The 18,220-nt window shown below is 46.7% G+C and overlaps 2 protein-coding genes, 1 long non-coding RNA gene and 1 other non-coding gene across 4 annotated transcripts; 2 read left to right on the forward strand and 2 right to left on the reverse strand.

The window, feature by feature from the left end:
* Positions 1–1,370: 1,370 nt before the first annotated feature.
* On the reverse strand, positions 1,371–1,441 carry TRNAG-GCC. The gene has a single exon. It is a non-coding gene; the product is annotated as a tRNA-Gly (tRNA).
* A 41-nt stretch (positions 1,442–1,482) lies between these two features.
* On the forward strand, positions 1,483–3,025 carry LOC112874972. Its single transcript, XR_003225083.1, has 3 exons — positions 1,483–1,631; positions 2,393–2,536; positions 2,650–3,025. It is a non-coding gene; the product is annotated as an uncharacterized LOC112874972 (long non-coding RNA).
* Positions 2,062–8,558, reverse strand: LOC112874964 (protein ECERIFERUM 1-like). The gene is made up of 10 exons (XM_025938603.1): positions 8,499–8,558; positions 6,783–7,006; positions 6,427–6,659; positions 4,354–4,573; positions 3,876–4,257; positions 3,697–3,804; positions 3,405–3,605; positions 3,205–3,303; positions 2,643–2,813; positions 2,062–2,495 (listed from the first exon to the last, which is right to left on the reverse strand). Exons 1-10 carry the CDS (start codon positions 8,556–8,558, stop codon positions 2,334–2,336), a joined length of 1,860 nt encoding a protein of 619 aa, XP_025794388.1. The 3' UTR covers positions 2,062–2,333.
* An 8,815-nt stretch (positions 8,559–17,373) lies between these two features.
* On the forward strand, positions 17,374–17,814 carry LOC112898104 (auxin-responsive protein SAUR32-like). Its single transcript, XM_025966502.1, has one exon. It carries the CDS (start codon positions 17,374–17,376, stop codon positions 17,812–17,814), a length of 441 nt encoding a protein of 146 aa, XP_025822287.1.
* The last annotated feature ends 406 nt before the right edge of the window (positions 17,815–18,220 follow it).

Below are 18,220 nucleotides of genomic sequence, written 5' to 3' on the forward strand. Positions count from 1 at the left end.
ATGCAGATAAGTGTGATAAAACAAAGAACAGAGTTCAATGGAGAATAGAGAGATCGGTCACCAGTATAGGTTAACTACCCCTTTTTATTAGTCTTCTGTTTCCTTTCAAATTTCCTCAACACATAGACTAACATGTAAAACTCATCTACAGATATGCATGTCAAATGTCTTAGACAATTGGTATTACGTAGCTTCAGACTAGGAGGCTAAAGTGTCTGCAAACTATAATACATGTTTTCTTTATGAATTTGGAGGGGTTTGCCCCCTACTGTTCATATATCTCTATCTCTACTATTTCTAAAGCAAGCAATGATTCTTTGGTCCGTCAATCGGAATTCTAATTGGAACTGGATAAATTAATCGGAATTCTGATAGAAAACTGGACAAATCAATTGTAATCCCTATCGGAACCGGGAAAATTAATACCTTACGTGATCACGGCACGGCCTGAAGTGAAATAACATAAATTGATGGTCTTATATAGGTTCAGGTAAAATTTATATTTCTCGTAGCAACGCATGGGTACTGTACTAATTTATATTAAAAATAGGAAAAGATGTCCAGACAAAAGAGTACAATCAATAAAAAAAGGAAACAAAGAAAATTAAGACTAGTACATAAATCTCTCTAGCCATGAAGAAACGTCGGGGAGATAACTGATGCAGAAGGGCAAACTCCTGCAGCGGGTTGTAGGCTTTCCTGCTAGTATCTCCGATCAAAGCTGGGCACGGTTGTAGGCTTTCTTGCTATCCAAATAGATATCAAGTAAAGTATCTCCGATCAAAACTAGGCACCCGAGGGTTCATAGTGTCTGAGAGGAAAAGTAACTCATTGAGGAGTGTCATTGCACAGTTAGTAATAAGATTGAGAGCTTGATAACTATATCGGAAGTATGCTATGATGATAACACTTTTCTTAATATATGAAACTCCTCCTACTTTTTCCTCATAAATAACTTTAGCATATTAACAAATTTACTGATGTGGCATAATAACAATGCTCATAATACTCCTATTATTCTAATGCAAATGATGCAGTCGCAGGCCTGAGCAACTCTGGCCCTCCCTGCGAAGCTAGTCATCTTGCAGTTTCGATCTTCTCTGTATAAAGCACCGTCGCCGCTCCGTAGTCCTGACGCGATGTGAGCTCGGCCTCAGCCGTCGGATTCTGTTTCTGAACGGATCCCATCTTGGTCAGCAGGCAACCTGACTGGAGCAGCGTGCGGAAGATGGCGCCATGGCCGGCGGCGACTGTTCGCATCGCTAAAACCGCCGAAGGCACTCATGACAGCTCCAGAAATCCGGGGACAGCGGACAGACAACGCGCACGCACCAGAAGCCAAAAAGAAAAAGAAAAGGTAAAAAAGAGCATGCACCAGCCGGGAATCGAACCCGGGTCTGTACCGTGGCAGGGTACTATTCTACCACTAGACCACTGGTGCTTGATGTCATATCGCAACAAGTGATATTTGAAGGAAGGGTGAACACCCTCCCTGGATCCTGCTGTTCCAGCGGCGGCCGCCACGGTCGAAATTTCCCCGGGAGCCACGGAGGAGGGTCTGGCCGGGAGGTGGATAATCTCCGGCAAGGCGACCACCTTTGCAAGTTGCGACTCACATCAAATCGCTGCAGGTTACCCGCACTCTATCTCCTTGCATCTCTTTCGATTTTCGAATGCTTCGCGGCAATCTCTCTGGATTGCGTGTCAGTGTGTGCCCTAATTCTCCCAGTCCCCAAGTGGGAAGATACGAACTCGTCTCCAAGTACTAGAGGGAGAGGGCGAACTTGTTCGCTGATCCAGGGAAACGGCCTCTTTTGCCGTGGATCACTGGAGCTTTCTTACAGATTTTCCCTGTGGAGTGACATGGTACCAGGTTTGGTATGAATCGAACCCCATGTGGATATTGTTTCTGAAACCTGAAACAGCAGCTTTTACCGGGTGACGGCCTCGGAGGCTCGGATATTCAAGATTGCGTACCAAAGCTCCCAGCCATTTTCAGCGAGGGAATTCCGAATTCTTCGGAAAATCTGAAGGATCCAGCTAATTTTAAACTCAAGCATAAAACCCAAACCGATATTTTCTTTATTATATAATCCCCCACAACCGTACATCAACTTCGGACACTAGCATCATACAAACATGTAGTTATAGTAAGCTATTGGAATCAAGGCCGGCATTCATATTGTTCCCCTCTTATCTTCGAGATCATAGTTGGCCCTTATACCAGGCAGAATTTGTCCTACTAAACTTTGAGATATAGTTTTCCAGCATCGTCAAGTGCCATCTAGAGTTGCATGCATCTCCCAGTTACAGAATCCATGCTTCGAAAGCTCTCAAGCTTTAGTCAGAGGAACGAACCCGTGGCTTATAGCAGCTGACCATGCTTTCTCAGCGTCCATCATGGCATCCCCACACTCGTGCACGGTCCATCCTTCCAAGGCGTGAAGTATTCCAGCGATGCGCCAAGCACTCATCACCTTTCTTGGCAGCCAATTCTGTCATATGAAGCAAACAGAGCATACTCAGAAGAAATTCAGTATGTCAGATATCTCTATTTTTGTTTGCTCAAATTTGATAAAGCTGATAGCGCGCAGTATAGTGTTTAACTCTTTTAGAAGTCTTTATCTTTCATTCTTTCTTACCTCGCAGGCATGGATATTCTGCATGGTTTCTGGGATTTTCATTGCTGGGGTGCTCAAGTAAGTGCAATCCTTGCGAACTTTTTTGATGGGGAACTGTGAGATAGGAACGAATATAGTTCCTTGTGGTGCCATCTTCTGTTCTTTGTCATCAATGTTGTCCACTAGCCAAATCTGCGGCAGTTTAAGCAATCACCATCAGTGTAATTGATTTCCATGACAAAAGTATTTTCTCTGTTTAGTCCTAGAAAAATCAACTAAGGTAATGTGCTCCTGTCCTACTTGATAGGTTCCAACCAGCAGTTATTTCTACTATGACTATCTGTAATTCCGTATTCACATTTCATGCCAAAGGCTAAGTTAAATACTTTCATTTTTTTGACTTACTATCTAAACTTCCAACATGGCTTGGAGTCCATACTGTGTTGGTTACATGGATATGCTTACTACAATGTCTCAATTCTGCCCATTAACATCCTTATGAAGGAGTATATAAAATTTAATCTTATGGTTAACTGTGTTGATGCTTATTAGGGAAATCCCATTTTTCTAATGAAACTTTTACCTGAGGCATGTGGTTGCTGGAGTGTTCCAAATAGCTTGCTCTGCTATCTGCAATCTGTGACTTAAGCGTATCATATTCCTTCTTTGGATTCATGATCACCTGGTCCAAATAAATATAGCGACATGTTCAGAGAATTTTTCTGTGAAAGTATAATTAAGCAGATACAGGGCAACAAGATTTGCAGGATGATATAAACATACCTTGACGCCCTTCTCACATAATGCAAAAGCTGTTGCACAGGCTATCTTAGAAGGGCCTGCATGAAGAAAAACTTGCTTTGCGTCATGAGGAATGCTTTTGAGCACCACTGCAGCTGCTAAGCCACTTCCGTCCACGAGGCGAACTCTTAATTTCGGATACTTTTGTCTGAATAATTCACCACCACCATTGAGTTGCTTCGCCTGTCCCGAGAAGGTAAAAGAAAATGCCATACTACGGTAAGCTTCTACTCATATAGTTTCAACCAGAATTATAGAAGTAATAATTGCTTGCCTGATTTAATAATCCTAGACTGAGAACTTTAACGCCTCTTGCATCAGCATCTAGTATTGCCTTTTCAATCAAGTCGTTGATCGATTCTCTCTCCCAGTTCAGGCCAAACTGCAGAAAGGGAACAATTAGCAGCTTGCAAACCATCAGATAAAGGCTTGTGCAGAAGAGAAGTGGGTTACTTGGAAGTTGTATCTTGGTATCGCCCATGTTTGCATCGTCAGCTTCTTCAGCTTGATTCTCTCAACCACAAACGCAGAGGACCCATAAACCCATGCAAACACCATGGACAGCCATGCCAATGGCCACAGCGTCCACATGTACCACATAGAGCTGTTGGATGGTTTGGACGCTACGGAGGCGAATCCGATCCGTAAATGGTAGGCCGACTGCAAGTCGGTCATATGCGTGAGGTGAACAAGGTCAGGCGTCTCCTCTGTCCCCTTGAGTGAGCTCTCATACAGCTGGTCAGATGACTTGTCCATGGTGCTGTAGATGTAGTCGTAGAACGGCATGAACAGCGAGTAGTTCGTGCGGAACTGCGTGTGGTGCAGGGAGTGGAACCTGCAGGAGAGAGCAGCAGAAAGAAGTAATGTTGTGGTTTCTTCAGGAGATCAGGTTGCTAGTGTCGTTTGATTCGTGTGGCACGATTGCACTTACGAGGGCGTGTACATGAGGTACTTGAGGGGAGGGAAGACCTGGAACACCCACTTGGGCACCAGCTCGAAGTTGCAGTGCCCCATGTTGTTCATGAAGTCGATATAGGCGATGTAGAGGACGAATCCCAGGACGGAGGCATTCCCCATGTAAACCGTTGTCAGCATGGGGATCGCAAACAGGATGTAGTAGACGATGTGCTCAGCAAAGGGATGGATCACCGCTGCATAATTTGTGTGCGTTAGTGGAAATCTTTTTTTAGAACTTGCATTATTGGAAATCAAGAGCAAGTGTCTCCTGGCATGATAAACTGTCCACCTACATGAACAGCAAGTAAACATGAACAGCACCTTGTGCAGACTTGAGGTTATCTGAAAAATAACCTCCCTCCTAAATCTATGATTTTTCTCTTTTACTGACAATGTCTCTTCAGTCTGTTATTGTGCTAATGTTCACAATATGATCAGATACTGCTGTCTGAAAAGAGATACTGCTGTCTGAAAAGGATTCGTTTGTAAATATCGAACGGTCGAGATTTTTCTATACCACTAAAATATTGATTAGTAGCGTAAGATAATATATCTAGGTAGTATAGGTAGTATAAAGGTAATACGAAAATTCACTATAAGGTTTCACTCCTGATGCAACGGTCTAAAAGTGTTGCAATATGCTAAAAATGGTTGTAATAGATAAAATTGTAAAAAAATACAAAATTATCCTTAATTTATAATAAATTACTGATGATAATCTTACCTCTTCTTCTAATGGACGGTTGGATCTATATACTACGTGGTAGCATGGTGCGCCGTAAAGACGTCTAACTTTTACCCTTTACTTTTACTATACTAAAAATTCCTTCCAATTCTTGTATGTTCTACACACTTGTTTGTAATTTACCGGCGCATGGTAAAATCCAGTAAGTCCCATCACAGATATTCTGAAACACTGCACGGCCGCATGAGAGGTCGCTTTCCCTGAGCAGTTGAGCCTGCGTCTTTCCGGCCCGATTATTGGGTCCATTACGAAGGGCGCCTTTAACTCCTACCAGAACACATGCTCAGAGGGATCACATGCGCCGTTTTAATGGGGGAGCAGACGCCGGAACAGTAGCCTGGGCCAGTGGGCCGGACAGAACGTGGCTCAGTCCAACCCAGCGCAATGCAGTGCGCTGCTCGCTTGCAGCAGGCAGCGCGTCAGAGTCCTCAGGCCGCACGTCCCGTTTCGGGGGATTCAGACTACACGTATCTTGTGGTGGTCCAGTTAAAGAAAGACCTCGCTGTAGGAGAGCACAAATAGGGCTGGGGCCCAGCACTGTTCGTGGGCCAGGGAGCTTGAATAACGACGGTGGACAGGCCCAGGACGTTTCTGGCTTTCGGCAGAAACCTAATAATGGCTGAAATGCTCCATGCATGTTTGCTCCGGATGCCAAGGCTGGTGTAGTTTTCTTTTGTACTTGTATGATCTGTTACTTTTTTAATTGGCCGGTACACCACTTGTAAGCTGTGGGTATCGGTTTGGAGCGGTTTACTATAAGCGGTTTACTCTTTTTATCTAAGCATAAGGATTTATTGGTGAAGCTTATGCCCATAACCTTCGTAAACCCCTCTAAGAGATGATTATAGGGCTTATTTTCTGTAGATCCCACAAACATCTCTCACCTTTCCTCCATATAAGAAGCTTGTAAGCCCTACAACCAAATACCATTTTGGATTTATAATAAGTCCCTCCATGTGAGGGGTTTATGGGCTTATAATAAAACCCTCCAAACCAAATAGGCCCTAAACAGTGCGAAGGTACACAATATCGAGATATTTTTCTCGGTAAAGCTGTAATATTTTTCGAGGAACTCGGTAAAACTATAATGGTGAACCCTACCAATTAGCAAGATATTTACATCTATTACGGGCTCGTCTAGGAGAAATTATGCTAACTTCAGCTTCATCTTACTTTACGCATATCGAGATGGCAGACGTTATGCAAACCGATGCTAAAATAAAATAGAAGTCGTTGGAACCAGTTTTTATTGGCTTCAAACGGCCGATAACATGAAAAAAGCATACGCGATGCAACACTTACATGTGATTGGCTCGGTGACGATGGAGGAGTGGTGGTGCGAGTGGTAGCGCGAGTAGAGGAAGTGGTGATGCAGCGCGCGGTGGAACCAGTAGTAGAGGAACTCCACGGGCCCCGCGTGCAGCAGCGCCGTCGCCACCGCGCCGTCGGTCCTCCACGCCGGCAGGTACCTCGCGCTCGGTATGAGCAGGTAGCCCACGTAGAAAAACAGCCCGTTGAGGATGATCTGGTCGTCCCTGCAATCGCACGATGCACCATGGATGGGTGAAGATGAAGTGTTCGTCATCAGCCGATCGATCGAGGTCGAAGTCGAACAGCTAGCTCTGGAGACGAACGAAGAGCTGATGAATAGAACTCACCACCCGCGCTCGCGGTCGACCTGGTCGAACTCGATGCCGCGGTCGACGATGCGGTGCTTGCTGCGCGCCGTCTGGTATCGGGCGGCGCTGATCCAGATCTGGTTGTGCACCATCCGCAGCAGCAGCGACGGCAGGATGAGCGCAAAGGTGAGGTCGATGTCGCCCCAGCCGCCGGCGGCCACCCGCCACGCGCCGTGGACCACCACGGGAGCCATCACCACGTACTGCATGGATGCAAGCGATGAGCGCCCGCGGCGGCATCAATAAGACAGTCATCATCAGTAGCCATCAAACAGCAGCTGGAGATCATCATTGCCGCCTTCGGTCCGGATTCGGGGCGGAAAGCGCGTCGATCCCCTGCCGTTCGAGCTCTCGCGGCTTTGATGGCGAGGGGATTCCTTGAGGACGTACCACCGCGCCCTTGGATTGGGACGGGAACGAAGGCATAATTCCCATGCCCTGTCGGCTTCGGCGCGGATCTGCTGCTGGTGGGTGGTAGCAAGCATGCCGCGTCTATCCTAAAAGTTAAACAGCCAGGCAGGGCCGATCGGAGCACACACACGCAACACAAGTGCAAATATTATCTGTCCGAACGAAGGAATTGTGGTTTCAGGATCTCGGACATGGGATTCGTTTGTACATGTTTTTCGGCTACATTTTATATTGTGGTATTTCGGATGGGAAAAATGATGGCATTTTTGTCTCCCACCTATGAACATATATATCATGGGATGGCCATGACTTTTTTATTTATTGGGAAATTTTGCTACACTGGTCCTCCATGACATTAGCTGCAGGACACCACCTATTGGTGTTGTTTATTTCGGCTTCTCTTTGCCACGCTTAGATTATAAACTAAGCGAAGATTTTCTCATTTATCGCTTTTCACTTCTCGTAGTTCAAATCTTTAAAATTATTTCAAATAAAAGATTTCAAATATCTGAAGCGGCTTACCACAAAAGCTAAAATAAGCAGGACGTTTGATGGGATTATCGCTTTTTTTTACCGGTAAGCCGATTATAATCGAAAACAAGCAGGACCATTATCTTGTAACCAATAACTTGTTTTCCCAATATCCCACAGCATATACCAGGAACGACGAATTCCCTGTTGCAGAATTTCCCTCTTCTATTTTATATTTTGTTAAATTACTCCTCCTTTAACTAGTTGCACATAAGTACGTATTAAGTTCATCATGTTGCTTAGATGCAAATAAATATGAAAAGAATCATGCGGAGTACGCGCATTTATTTTATGTCATCTACCGAAACGTGTCCACGCATGTGTAGAAACATGCCAAGCAATAGCTTGTAACAGCGTCCTACAGTAATAACATCATCACCTTCTAGCGAAAAAAAAAGGTAATTGGACGACGAACAGTAGCTTGAATCACGTTTTACTCACAAGTAACAAGTAACAACGATGTATTAATCTTATTATGTTATACCATGCACCACAGATCCCTGCTAGCTAGCTCGCTGAAGCTCAGAAACAGCATACTAGTATCACGCAGGAGATGGTCCTATTCTTCCTCCGGTCTTTTTTCTCTCTACCAAAACAATCGAAACAGTGGAGTCCTCGAAGGACAAGGCCGGATCGGAGCGCGGCCATGCTATTCTCTCAGCAACTAACGGGTCTCAAGCACGCGATTAGCAGAACCAAGGAACAAGACGAAGACGAAGACGAGCGAGAGTATTGGTATGAAGCCTTACGCACCTTGAAGTTGCCGAGCTTTTGCCATGGCCACTCAGTCAAAGGGCCCGGCCTGGTGGCCATGGCGAGGGATGATGCTCCTTGCTCCTGTGCTGTGCGTTCGTGTGGTCACCACCCCCACCTCCCCGAGCCAAGCCAAGCTAAGGTTCACCCCCAATGTAACCCAGGCTCTGCGCACACCTCGCCAGGCGCCCTCTCCTGGCGTTTTATAACCGCGCAGCGAAGCGAAGGTACCTATGGGTGTGTTTGGCACCTAGCTTGGTTCTCTCTCTCTCTCTCTGCCCCGCTCTCGGCCGCTGCGAGATGTCAGCCGGTCTGCTCACCGGGGCCCATGCATATGCTGCCCGGCGACTGCGGGAGGACTCAGCTGACCGCTGCGCTGCGCTGCACCGTCTGGGGCGCGCGGGCCCGTCCGCCAGCCAGTGGCCACGGGCTGGCCACCGTCGCGTAGCTGTACAGACTACAGGCTAGTAGACGGAGGCACGACTCGGATCCACCGCAAGCCGCCGCGCATTGATGCGCTTGCGGCCGGCGAGCACGCACAGCGGCCACCGGCACTCTTGGCAGCAGCAGGCAGCCGGTCAGCCAGGCACCGGCAGCCTCACGCCCGCCCCATGTGTGTACGGCGGCGTACCGGGCGGGCGCGCAGCGGCGCATTCATGCCGCGCGCGGCTGCTAGCCAGGCCAGGCCCTGGGCCTGTCCGTCCGTGCGACGCGCGGCTGCGGAAATGCGTAGCGACTAGCAACTACTACCAGCATTCCAGCAAGCAGGAACAGCAAGAACGTTCCGCTCCCGCCCCGGCCGCGCTCACGCGTTCCGGCGCGGCGCGCGCCCGGCGCGTGAGCGGTCGTGGGTTGCGTGCGTGGGCCGCGTCGCGGTTTCCGGGAACGAACGAGCGGGGAGGGCAACGGCCGGCGAGTGTGACCGTGATGCCACCGGGTGATGGGGGAGGGGAGGGAAGCGCCACCTGAGAGAGAGAGAAGGTATGGGTCTGCCGTCTGCGCCGAGCTGAGGTCCGAACCGCCGAAGGGTTTCGTATTCTTTCAAGAAAAAAAAAGGAATGGTGGCCGCCTTCTGGGGGATGGAAGAAAATATGCACGGGCACAAAATACATGCGCCGAGTTCGATCCGACCTTCCTTTGAAGGAGCGCGCAGCTCGTACGGTACTAGATGAGCTGCGAAAGCTCCTCTCCTTCTTTCCCTTTTTTTTTCCATTTTTGCCCCCGAGGGCGAGGTACCAGTAAACATTTCTTGAGAGTCACCGGGGCCGCCGCCGGAGCGGGGCTACTCGACTCGCGCGGGGTTGTTTGGTCTCAGGCTCTCAGCGTAGCGCCGCGAAGATGAAGCAGGATGATGGCCGCCTCACCGGACTAGTAAGTTGTAAACTTTTTTTTTTGAGAGGAAGGTAGGGATTTCATTACTCAATTTTGAGTGTTTACATCAATAAAATAGGAGGAGAGGTAAGCCAAATATATCGGCCAACCCCTAGAGTACAAGCATATTTAGCAAGGAAACGAGCCTCTCTATTTGATTCCCTACCTTCGTGTGCGAAGCGCACACAGTCAAAAGATTTTGATCTCTAATGAATATTCTGAAAAACCATCATATAAACACAACGGGGCATTACATTAATATTATTGATAACATTGAGACAATCTGATGCCACCAGCACTTTATTTATTCTGCAGTCCTCTGCAGGAGCTAGCGCCTCCAAACAAGCCATTGCTTCAAGAGTTTCTGGATCGGAGACCTTCTGTACAACGAAAGCACTGCATGCAATAAACGCCCCCTGATTATCTCTACAAACTGCTGCCACAGCTCCATGTGAACCTGATTTACTAACAGCAGCATCTGTTTTTAACTTGGAGAAACCACTCTCAGAAGCTCTCCAACATTGAGATCCTAATCTTGGCTGACACTTGCTGATTTCCTTGGATTGGACTCTGTTCACAAACTCCAATTCTTCTATTAAGCGCTTGGCCATGGTCATAATTGAGAAGGGGCTTTGCATAATCCCCTCATGAATAAATTTTCTTCTAGCATTCCAAATGGCCCAACATGTAACCAAGATGTGAGTACTTTCTGCTTGTGGAACATTGCTACACATAAAGAAGAGCCATTGCTTAGGATCAACAATACGTAAAGAAGCTAATAACTCAGAGAGGTCTTCATCTAGCAAAGTCCAAACGTACCGAGACATTGTACAGCGCAGCAAGGAGTGATCCCATGTATCATCTTTTGCCCCACATATTTTGCATTCTGGTGTTACTGCCAGATTCTTCCTTTTCAGTACACTTGCTGTAGGAATTGAGTCAAGTGCTAAGCGCCAGCAAAACACCTTGATTTTTGATGGAAGCTTCAGTTTCCACAGTTGTTTCCACTCTTTATAAATCTTTCCAGCATCGGAACAGCTGCCACGACCTTCAAAATAATCCTCCCTCCTCCTCTTAGCTTCAATTAACATCCTATAAGCTGAGCGAACAGTAAATAGACCATTTCTTTCATGATGCCAAGCCCAACAGTCTTCTTGCTTCATCATACTAAGTGGAATTTGGAGGATAGCTTCACTGTCTATTTCCAAGAAAAATTTTCTCACTTCTTCAGATTTCCATGACATAGAAGTATGGTCAATGAGCTCACAAACTCTTGATGGTGGATTAGCTACTTTTGAGGCTATAGGCGTGAACATTCCAGTTCTCGAAATCCAACTACAGTTCCAGATATGCGTGCTTTCACCATCACCAATACGTTTGATTAGCCCTTGCTTAAGCACTGCAATCCCATCACATATAGCCCTCCATGTCTTAGATGGATTGTTCCCGACTTGCGCGCGGAGGATATCGCCACATGGAAAATAAACAGCCTTCAGAATCTGAGCACACAGGGAATTCGGATTAATAAGCAGGCGCCAAGCCTGACGAGCAAGCAAAGCTAAATTAAAAAATTCAATATCTCTGAAACCCAGCCCTCCCATGTACTTTGGTTGGACCATTTTGTCCCAAGCTACCCAGCATGTTCTTCTTTTGCCTCTTTCGCTGCCCCACCAAAATTTTCGCAGTAAAGAATTTATATGCTCACACAACCCTCTTGGTAATCCGAAGCATCCCATAGTATAAGTTGGAATGGCTTGGGCAACAGCTTTAATTAAAACTTCCTTGCCCCCAGCAGATAGAGTCTGTTCTAGCCATCCTTGCACTTTATTCCACACTCTATCCTTAATATAATGAAAAGAACCATTTACTGATCTACCAACTTCTGTAGGCAAACCCAAGTATTTCTCATTTAAGGATTCATTTTCTACATGAGTAATTACCTTGATCTCATTGCGAGTTGTTTGCCTACACCCTTTACTAAAGAAAATGGATGATTTTGTGAGGTTCACCTGTTGACCGGAGGCATCACAATATTTCTGAAGAGACTCTTGCACCGATCTTGCATTGCTCTCTGTAGCTCTGAAGAATAGAAGACTATCATCAGCAAAAAGTAGGTGATTGATCTTCGGAGCCGTTTGCGCAATCTGAATTCCCCGGATACGCTCTTCACCTTTGAGTATACTAGAAAGTCCTTCTGCGCAAAGCAAAAATAGATAAGGAGAAATTGGGTCTCCTTATCTGATGCTACGAGTTGGATTGAAAGCTTGTAGCCGTTCTCCATTAAAAAGAACTGAGAAGAAAACAGATGTAATACATTTCATTATTTTATCAACCCACAGACGGCTAAAGCCCAATTTTAACATTATAGCCTCCAAATAGCTCCATTCTATTCTATCATAGGCCTTTGTCATATCTAATTTCAAAGCACAATGCGCATTAGATTTTGAGCGATTTTTCCGCATAAAATGCAAACATTCATATGCCACTAGGACATTGTCGGTGATAATTCTACCATGGATGAAAGCTGATTGCTCATTGGAAAGATATCAGGAAGAATCCTTTTCAACCGATTTGCCAGTGCATTGGAAATAACTTTGTATATCACATTGCAAAGACTTATTGGTCGAAATTGGTTCAAAGTTACAGGATTCTGAACTTTTGGAATAAGAACGATGAATGTACCATTGATATCAGTTGGTATTTCATCTCCATTGAGAACTTTCAGCACCATCCTTGTTAGATCTTGACCACATATATCCCAGTTGCGCTGGAAAAAATGTGCCGGAAAACCATCAGGGCCGGGCGCTTTTGTAGGGTACATTTGAAAAAGAGCATTTTTCACTTCATTTTCATCAAAAGGGGCACATAGAAAATGGTTCATTTCATCTGTTACCTTGTGACAAACATGGTCTAACACTAGATTCATGTTAGATGTTCCTTCCGATTCAAATAAATTCCGAAAGAAGTCCACTGCCATCCCTTGCAACTCATTGACATTTGTACATACTGAACCATCCGATCGATTAAGCCTCACAATTGTGTTTCTTATTTTCCTTCTGCTTGCTCTTTGATGAAAGAATTTGGTATTTGAAAGGACCTCAAGATGCCTAGAGGGGGGTGAATAGTCTAATCTGCAACTTAAAAATACTTCGAGCACGGTTAGTAACACAAGTGTCCGGATATTCCGGATATAGTATCCGGAGTTTCCGGAGATAATATCCGGACTATCTGGGTATAAAAAAAAATGCTGCTAATCACAGATAAAGATGCTGCAAATTGAATCCAATAAATTTAGAGGGACTAGTGGTACCTCTGAGGTGTTTCTCACCAGTTGTCTTACTCCTGAGACCTATACAATGATAGATCGCCCTCAAACCCTAAAAGGTTAGTCTCACAAGCAAACAAATACAAATGTATACTAAAATTGCGAGAGAGACACAGAATTTGTTTCCCGAAGTTCACTCCCAAAGGAGCTACGTCTCCGTTGAGGAAGAATTCAAGAGACGGTGCTCAAGAACTCCTATGCTCCTCTCCCAAGGGTGAGACCAACGCTCAAACCCTAGGGTCACTTACTATGAATTTCTCGGAGAGGAATGAAGATTACAAACCAGCTGTGATGCTCACAAATCAATCAACGCAATCACAAGCGACGCCTAGCCGTCTAGGAGCTTGGAGCTCCAAGAGTAATAAACTAGAATCCACGGGCTAGACTTGGATTGATGTGCTCAAGAGATGAAATCAAGGCTTACTTGCACAATCTTAGCTCTTGCAACAATCTCACTTCAAACCCCAAAGAAGATCACTCAAGAATTGAGCAAATAGGGAGTGAGAGGGCTCTCTTTTGGTTTTCTGCAGTTCTGGTCGAAAATGAGCAAGAGGGAGAGAGAGTGAGAGGGGGTATGGGGGTATTTATACCCCCTCTCCCAGAAACTAGCCGTTGGGAGAGCGGTACCCGGAAACTCCGGGTATATGTCCGGATACTCCGGACATACGGGTCCGGAGACTCCGGACCAAACTTGATTTGCAGACCGAAAACAGTAACCCGGACACTCCGGGTATACGTCCGGATACTCCGGACATTCTGTCCGGACATTCCGGACTGAGACCCGGACACTCCGGGTTAGATACTGAATTTCACATTTAAGTCTCTTTCTGAGTGTTGGGATGGTTTCTTATGATTTTTGTGGGTTCTCTTGTGCACAACTACCATGTCTACACTAGTGGATCAAAGTTCCCCTTAATAGTACGGCGTTCCTATACTCAATTTCAAAAATAAAATTTAGTCCTTAAGAGCACTTGAGGACGCCGCTTTTCATATCCTTTTTGAGGGATCACGCTTCTCTAAAAGCTTTGCTTAGTCACCATTAGCACCTGCACACATGCTTAATAACACAATTAAATATACATGTACTTTATCATTTATCACCAAAACCCACTTAGGGGCCTAGATATCTTTCAATTGTTGTCCCCTTCTTGTAACCAATTAATACGTGATCTTTGCTTCCACATAATCTCTTCCTGGTAATTTAACAGAACTAAACGATCAACAATCTTTTGTTCCTCATCTGAAACATCAATTCTTGCCGGTTCAGATCTCATCTTTTCAAGTTTTTTCTTCAGTTCACGCATTTCACGCCTCACAACACCAAAGTTCTTCTCTCCCCAAGCCTTGAGCTCCCCTCCAAGATTGAGTAATTTGTCTTTCATATCCTTTACAGAATTACAGTATTGTTCAGACTTCCAAATCTGTTGGATTAGGGACTGTATGCCATCATTTGTCTCCCACATAAGCTCATATCTGAAAGGCTTTCCACGACCACACATGAAATTATTCGTTTCCTCTGGCTGAAGGGATAAAAGGATAGGAGAGTGATCAGATTTTACTGTTGTAAGGTGACGGACTGCAGCAAAAGGGAAACAAGAGCACCAACTAGCCGAAGCTAGAACCCTATCGAGTCAAACTTGAACATAGTGCCCTCCAGTCACCTTCTTTTCAAAGGTCCAATCCACACCCATATAGCCTATATCACAAAGTTGGCATACATCCACCGCCTCCCTAAAACCTTCCATCAAAAATTCCTCTCTTATATTTGGGCCTAACTGTTCTTCTCTCCTTAAAATCTCATTAAAGTCACCCATACAAACCCAAGGTAAATCCGTATCACTCCTCATCTGCTTCATAATGTCCCAAGTGTGAAATCTTAGAGATCTATTTGCCTCTCCATAAATAAAGGATATGCGCCAAGGCTCCTTTCCTTTTTCACTGACAAATGTATCAATATGATATTTCGAGAATTTTTTAACGGACACAGACACATCATTCTTCCAAAACAGCCCTAGGCCTCCACTTCTTCCACAGCTACCAACAGCAAAACTATAATCAAAACCCAGAGTGTACCTTAAATTTTCCACTCGGTATTTTGCAATCTGTGTTTCCATGATAAAAATCACCGAGAGGGCATAATCCTTCGCGAAATCGTGAAGTTCTCTTACTGTCGCAGGGTTGCCAATCCGGCGACAGTTCCAGCTTAGGATTTTCATTGTTCCCGGCGGCACTCCCCTAGGGAGCCCGCCGATCTCATTTCAATGTCATGCACTACCTCATTCCCCCCCTCCACTCTTAGTTTCTTCTGACTTCTCATTTCCAGAACAAAGTCTTTTCCACATTCACTCTTGTCTGAACAATCTAACTGAGGGCGACCATCCTTTAATTCAAATATATTCTCCAAATATTCCATCTTATCCCTTGCAGGGATAAGAGCCAAAGCCAGGTCATTACTTAGATGCATTTCATCATCTCCTAGTGCACTAAGCCTTTTGGTCTCACTTCCACCCAACTTTAGGAGCCAATCACTATCCCTCTTTAAGGGTCTTCTTGCATCATCCCTTAATTCGACCAAGTCACTTGAGCCTCTCTGGCTGCTACTTCCATTCTTGGTCTCAATATATCCCTTCTGAAAAGGAGCCTTTTCTGAATTTTTAGAATCTGATCCCTTTGTATCCCCTGAACCCGCAGACCTGCTACCATTTACTTTCCCTTTTCTTTCAGGGCTAGCCACCAACCAGTCCCCATATTGGAGGGCTTTCTTATCATGAACACCGTCGCCACATTCAGTTTCAACGTGACCCAGAAGACCACAGACAGCATAGAACTTTGGGAGCTTCTCATATTTCACCCGAAATGGTTCACGCTTTCCTGCTCCCACAGAAATAAAGACAACCCTAGTCAGAGGTTTCTCCACATCTAATTTAACTCTGATGCGCAGAAAATCTCTCCATCCACTAAAATCCTCATCTAGATCCATCTTCAGAAATTTTCCTATTTTATTCCCCAATTGGCGCCCTATATTTTCCGTCCTGAAACCTGTTGGCAGGTCATATACGCGAGCCCATATTGACAAGGTCTTGAACTCCACCTTAGAGGGCTTTGTAACTCCGTCATATTCTTCCAAGAGGACAGCATGGCCTCTGAAAATCCATGGACCCTTATCCATCACTTTTCTCCAATCACCCAGGCAAGAGAACTGGATCACAAACAAATTTTCCTCTATAGCTTTAAAGCTTGCTTCTTTTGCCAAGCCCCAGGCATACTTCATATTCGCAATGAAAGCAGCATGACTGAAAGCTTTGGGGGAACTAACCTTCGCCAAAACTGTCCAACGCGCCTCCGCTTTCAGTTCCTCCAGATTCTCTTCTAATACAATTCCTTGCTCTTCATCCTCCCGAATCTCCAAGTGCTGGAGCAAACTATTCAAATCACTCTCTATTTCTCTTCCGGATTGCAATCTTGTGTTGGAATCGGCCATCTCCACAGATCGGCTTAGGCGCCACCCACAAAACCCCCAAAATCACAACCAAGGCCGAGCAGCAAACCCAATGTTTGCCCTTTAACCAGCCCGAGTTGCGATGGGGATTAAGGAGCGGAAAAAGCTGATCAGAATGGAGAGAGATCAAGATCTCACGCTGGAAATCAGCGGGAGCAAAGGAACCCTGTAGTCGCCAGGAGTAAGTTGTAACCTTGTTGTGTTGCACGCCGGCGGGCCGGGTTACGAAAACAGGGCAACGGCCCAAGGTTAATTGGCCTTTGCTAGGCCGATGATCGACAGTATTAGCTTTTCTTTTGCGATGGGTTTGAATATATTCTTTTTAGCATCTGCGAAACGTGGCAGAGCCGAGTTCGAGTCGATTTCACTTCAAACAAAAAGAAAAAGAAATTAACAAATCAAGAATCCGAGTCCGACGGAGCGGCGACTCCAGTGCGCGAAACCGCGCGCCGGCCGCGTACACACGTACACGAAGCGAACGGAAAGCGCGCACGTACGCACGCGCGCGACCGCCTTCCTATCCGCTTAAACCACCAGCGGCGCCATCAGCGCCAATCCACAGCTCCGAGGGAGACGGGACGAGACGGCCACGTCCGATCTTGGTCGAGGCGGCGGAAGGAGAGCGCGCAGCGCAGCCACAGCTTCGAGGGGGAGACGAGGCCAGGGCGTGCGGGGAGAGGATGAGGACGACGGCGGCGCAGCGGCAGCGGCGGCCGCCGCAGGAAGGCGCCCGAGCCCACCTCTTGGCGGGGACCCCGTCGCGGCACGACGCGCGGCCGGGCGACGGCGCGGCGCGGGCGGCGGCCACCAAGGGGTGCGCGACGTTCTGGGTGGAGGGGGAGGGCGGGGAGGCGCCGCGGCGGGTGGCGGTGCCCGTGGCGCGCCTGGGCCACCCGCGGATGCTGGAGCTGCTCGGGGAGGCCCGGGAGGCGTACGGGTTCGAGCACGAGGGCGCCGTTGCCGTCCCCTGCGGCGTCGACTGCTTCATGCGGGCCGTGGAGGCCTCAGCCTCGGCGTCGGCGGGGCACGGACACGCGCGCGGCCGCGGCAACCACCACCACTTCCGCCTGCCTCACATCCACATCGCCCGCTGCTTCAGGCCGTCGCACGTCGTCGCGTAGGGTTCGCGAGCACCGCTCCGCTGCGTGATTTGGATTTCTTCTTCGTTTTGGTTTGTAAGCAAGATTGTTTTTTTAGTTTCGTGATCGATCTGCGGTGAATACGTGCGCCCAACGATCACGAGTTTGAGGACCACCAGAGCTAGCATGAATGTCGCAGCCGGTGTAGTTTAATTTGCAGGTCATATTTTTTTGTTGTTGTACGCAGATTTTGTGCCTCGGATAGGTCGTTGATTGATTTGTACGATGTGAGAAATAAAGACTCTGCTCTGCTTCAGATGTCCTACTGTCATGAGTCATGATGACTCTATTCATGAGAAACTTTGAGCAAGGCAGTGGGCCCTGCTCACAAACTTCACCATGATCCCACTCCGCCCCAGCATGCATGGTGCCCTGCTGGCTGCCGCTG

The sequence above is a fragment of the Panicum hallii genome, chromosome 1 (assembly GCF_002211085.1).
Source record: "Panicum hallii strain FIL2 chromosome 1, PHallii_v3.1, whole genome shotgun sequence".
Lineage (NCBI taxonomy): Eukaryota > Viridiplantae > Streptophyta > Magnoliopsida > Poales > Poaceae > Panicum > Panicum hallii.

What these genes read in the sequence shown, in the direction of transcription:
- LOC112874964 (XM_025938603.1), bottom strand. Translation starts at nt 8,558, where the DNA reads ATGGCCACCAGGCCGGGCCCTTTGACTGAGTGGCCATGGCAAAAGCTC. An exon ending in AAAAGCTCGGCAACTTCAAG is followed by an intron (nt 7,007 to 8,498) that starts GTGCGTAAGGCT and finishes GCATCCATGCAG; the next exon opens with TACGTGGTGATGGCTCCCGT. An exon ending in TACCAAGATACAACTTCCAA is followed by an intron (nt 3,805 to 3,875) that starts GTAACCCACTTC and finishes CCCTTTCTGCAG; the next exon opens with TTTGGCCTGAACTGGGAGAG.
- LOC112898104 (XM_025966502.1), top strand. Translation starts at nt 17,374, where the DNA reads ATGAGGACGACGGCGGCGCAGCGGCAGCGGCGGCCGCCGCAGGAAGGC.